Below are 3,866 nucleotides of genomic sequence, written 5' to 3' on the forward strand. Positions count from 1 at the left end.
ATTTTCAATAGAATGATAGAATAGAATGATCGAGTAGAATGATTGAATAGAATGATCAAATAGAATGATCAAATAGAATGATTGAATATAATGATTGAATAGAATGATAAATAGAATGATAAATAGAATGATCGAATAGAATGATCGAATAGAATGATAAATAGAATGATAAATAGAATTACTGTTTTAATTTGTGTTTAGTCCAGCAACTGTGAACTGTCATTTTCTGAGTGTGATAAAAATACAGAACCTCACATACGTTGTTTTCGCTTCTTATTTACTGCACAAATATATTAAGATAATCAGAATGGTAGGCAGAGGCTGATGGATGAGAAAGATGAATGATAGCTCCAGTAAAAATAAAAAGGGAATTCCCCATTTACAAATTCCGGTCCAGATCACACATATGTATGATACAAGATAAATTTATCACATGGTTTGAAAATGTCTTTATCACTATAGTAAGATTGAATAGGTATGTAATAAATAACTGTTTTAATTTCTGTTTAGACCAGGAACAGATTTGATATCCTCAGCAACAATCTCATCATCTCAACAAGAGGACGTGGACACTCTGTCAAATGCATTTCATGACAAAGTTAGTGTCGGGGTTGGAGATGACCGGCCGCATTTTGAAGGTGCTCATGGAGACAACCATCTGCATTATGAAGGTTTTCATGGAGACGACCGTCCGCATTATGAAGGTGTTCATAGAGACGACCGTCCGCATTATGAAGGTGCTCATGGAGATGACCAGACGCATTATGAAGGTGCTCATGGAGATGACCAGATGCATTATGAAGGTGCTCATGGAGATGACCGGACGCATTTTGAAGGTGCTCATGGAGACAACCATCCGCAGAAGGCACAACATTATGATGTTCCCAAAGCCGCTGCTAAGGACAGACATCATTGTGAAGGTGCTGTAGCTGCTGCTCTGGAACCACGATGTGAAGGTGCTGCAGCTGTTGCTCAGGAACCACGATGTTGTAAAGGCTCCGTTGGCGGACAGCATCAAGAGGTGATTTTGAACAACCAGCGTGAAGCTGCTGTTTCTAGAAGATCTTCTAGAACATCATCTAAAACTTTAGTAAGTAAACTGGCCTTCATGTTTCACTCTTCTGAGTGTTTGACCTTAAATGGGGAAATGATATGTACTCTGGTCTCAGGTGATACTAAGATAGCTCAACTGACAGTAAATATATGTACCCTGGGTGCGAGTGATACTAAGATAGCTCAACTGACAGTAAACATGATATGTACCCCAGACTTGGTTGAAACCAAGATAGCTCAACGGACAGTAAACATGATATGTACCCTGGGCTCGGGTGATACCAAGATAGCTCAACTGATGGTAAACATGATATGTACCCTGGTTTCTGGTAATACCAAGATAGCTTAACTGACAATAAACATGATATGTACCCTGAGCTCGGGTGATACCAAGATAGCTCAACTGATGGTAAACATAATATGTACCCTGGTCTGTGGTAATACCAAGATAGCTTAACTGACAATAAAGCTCAACTGACAGTAAATATATGATGATATGTACCCTGACCTCGGGTGATACCAAGATAGCTCAACTGATGGTAAACATGATATGTACCCTGGTTTCTGGTAATACCAAGATAGCTTAACTGACAGTAAACATGATATGTACCCTGAGCTCGGGTGATACCAAGATAGATCAACTGATGGTAAACATGATATGTACCCTGGTCTGTGGTAATACCAAGATAGCTTAACTGACAGTAAACATGATATGTACCCTGGGCTCGGGTGATAACAGGATAGCTCAACTGATGGTAAACATGATATGTACCATGGGCTCGGGTGATACAAAAATAGTTCAACTGACAGTAAACATGATGTGCACCTCAGACTTGGGTGATACCAAGAATGTTCAACTGACAGTAAACATGATGTGCACCCCGGACTCAGGTGATGCCAAGATGATTCATCTGACAGTAAGTATGATATGTACCCCAGATTAGGGTGATACCAAGAATGTTCAACTGACAGTAAACATGATATGTACCCCGGATTCGGGTGATACCAAGATAGCTCAACTCACAGTAAACATGATATGTACCCCAGATTCGGGTGATACCAAGAATGTTCAACTGACAGTAAACATGATATGTACCCCGGATTCGGGTGATACCAAGAATCTTCAACTGACAGTAAACATGATATGTACCCCGGATTCGGGTGATACCAAGATAGCTCAACTGACAGTAAACATGATATGTACCCCGGATTCGGGTGATACCAAGATAGCTCAACTGACAGTAAACATGATATGTACCCCGGATTCGGGTGATACCAAGATAGCTCAACTGACAGTAAACATGATATGTACCCTGGATTCGGGTGATACCAAGATAGCTCAACTGACAGTAAACATGATATGTACCCCGGATTCGGGTGATACCAAGATAGCTCAACTGACAGTAAACATGATATGTACCCCGGATTCGGGTGATACCAAGATAGCTCAACTGACAGTAAACATGATATGTACCCCGGATTCGGGTGATACCAAGATAGCTCAACTGACAGTAAAGATGATGCATGACCATATCAAGTAGTCCCATACTGAAACGGAAATGCTGCACATTCACCAACCATTTTAACCATTATCGATACCTGATGTCCTAACAAAACAAAATGTCTGTCTCAGTGTTACATGTCTGTGCAATCCCTATCAGTGCCCCATGACAGCTACATCAAAAGTTCTGGTATGTATTGTTCTGCCTATGGGGAATTTCATTTGTATCAAACTCATTGTCTGGTTGATTCCCTCAGAAACACTGAAAATGTTCTATCGGATCACTTACCTTCTTACATAGCGGTGTTCATCTGGATACATATTTCCAAATTGTCGCTTTTTGTAGACTTCATCACCATCAAAGAAAGGGAGGGACTTTACTAAAGAAGAAGTGACTGGTGCTCTTCAACACATGGCTGGTTGGAAGTCAGTCAACACAGACATTGAGGTAAGCATTTAAAACCCTAATCAAATTTATATTCAATTGGTTTTGTCTTATAACATAATATTCATAATATTGAGGTCAATCCTTTGACTGAGGGGCAGGATGTAGCCTAGTGGTACAGCACTCGCTCGATGCGCGATCAGTCTGGGATTAATCCCCATTTGTAGGTCCATTGGGCTATTTCTCGTTCCAGCCAGTGCACCACGACTGGTATATCAAAGGCAGTGGTATGTACTACCCTGTCTCATATGCATAATAAAAGATCCCTTGCTGCTAATCGAAAAGAGTAGCCCATAAAGTGGTGACAGTGGGTTTCCTCTGTGTGGTCTTTAACCATATGTCTGACGCCATATAACTGTAAATAAAATATGTTGAGTGCGTTTCTTCCTTCTTCCTTCCTTTTCATTGGTTAATTGGTCTTGTTGTTTAGGAGGTAATTCCATAATTAAAGGTAATACGTGGCATCATGTAATATGTAACAGTGCATGCAATCCTTCTACTGACGTAATATGTAACGGTCCATGCAATCCTTCTACTGATGTAATATGTAACGGTGCATGCAATCCTTCTACTGACGTAATATACAACGGTGCATGCAATCCTTCTACCGCCGTAATATGCAATGGTGCATGCAATCCTTCTACCGCCATAATATCTTACGGTGATTGCAATCCTTCTACCAACGTAATGTGTAACGGTGCATGCAATCCTTCTACTGACATGACGTAATATGTTACAATGCATGCAGTCCTTCTACTGACGTAATGTGTAATGGTGCATGCAATCCTTCTGCTGACGTAACATGTAACATTCCATGCAATCCTTCTACTGACATGACGTAATATGTAACAGTGCATGCAATCCTTC

General features: G+C 40.5%; 1 protein-coding gene across 1 annotated transcript; it reads left to right on the top strand.

The window, feature by feature from the left end:
* The first annotated feature begins 211 nt into the window (after positions 1-211).
* LOC121367031 lies at positions 212-3,256 on the top strand. Its single transcript, XM_041491226.1, has 2 exons — positions 212-1,090; positions 2,901-3,256. The coding sequence occupies exons 1-2, from the start codon at positions 791-793 to the stop codon at positions 3,012-3,014; spliced, it is 414 nt and encodes a 137-aa protein (XP_041347160.1). The 5' UTR covers positions 212-790; the 3' UTR covers positions 3,015-3,256.
* The last annotated feature ends 610 nt before the right edge of the window (positions 3,257-3,866 follow it).

This window comes from Gigantopelta aegis, unplaced genomic scaffold (assembly GCF_016097555.1).
Source record: "Gigantopelta aegis isolate Gae_Host unplaced genomic scaffold, Gae_host_genome ctg8508_pilon_pilon, whole genome shotgun sequence".
Taxonomy (NCBI): Eukaryota; Metazoa; Mollusca; class Gastropoda; order Neomphalida; family Peltospiridae; genus Gigantopelta; species Gigantopelta aegis.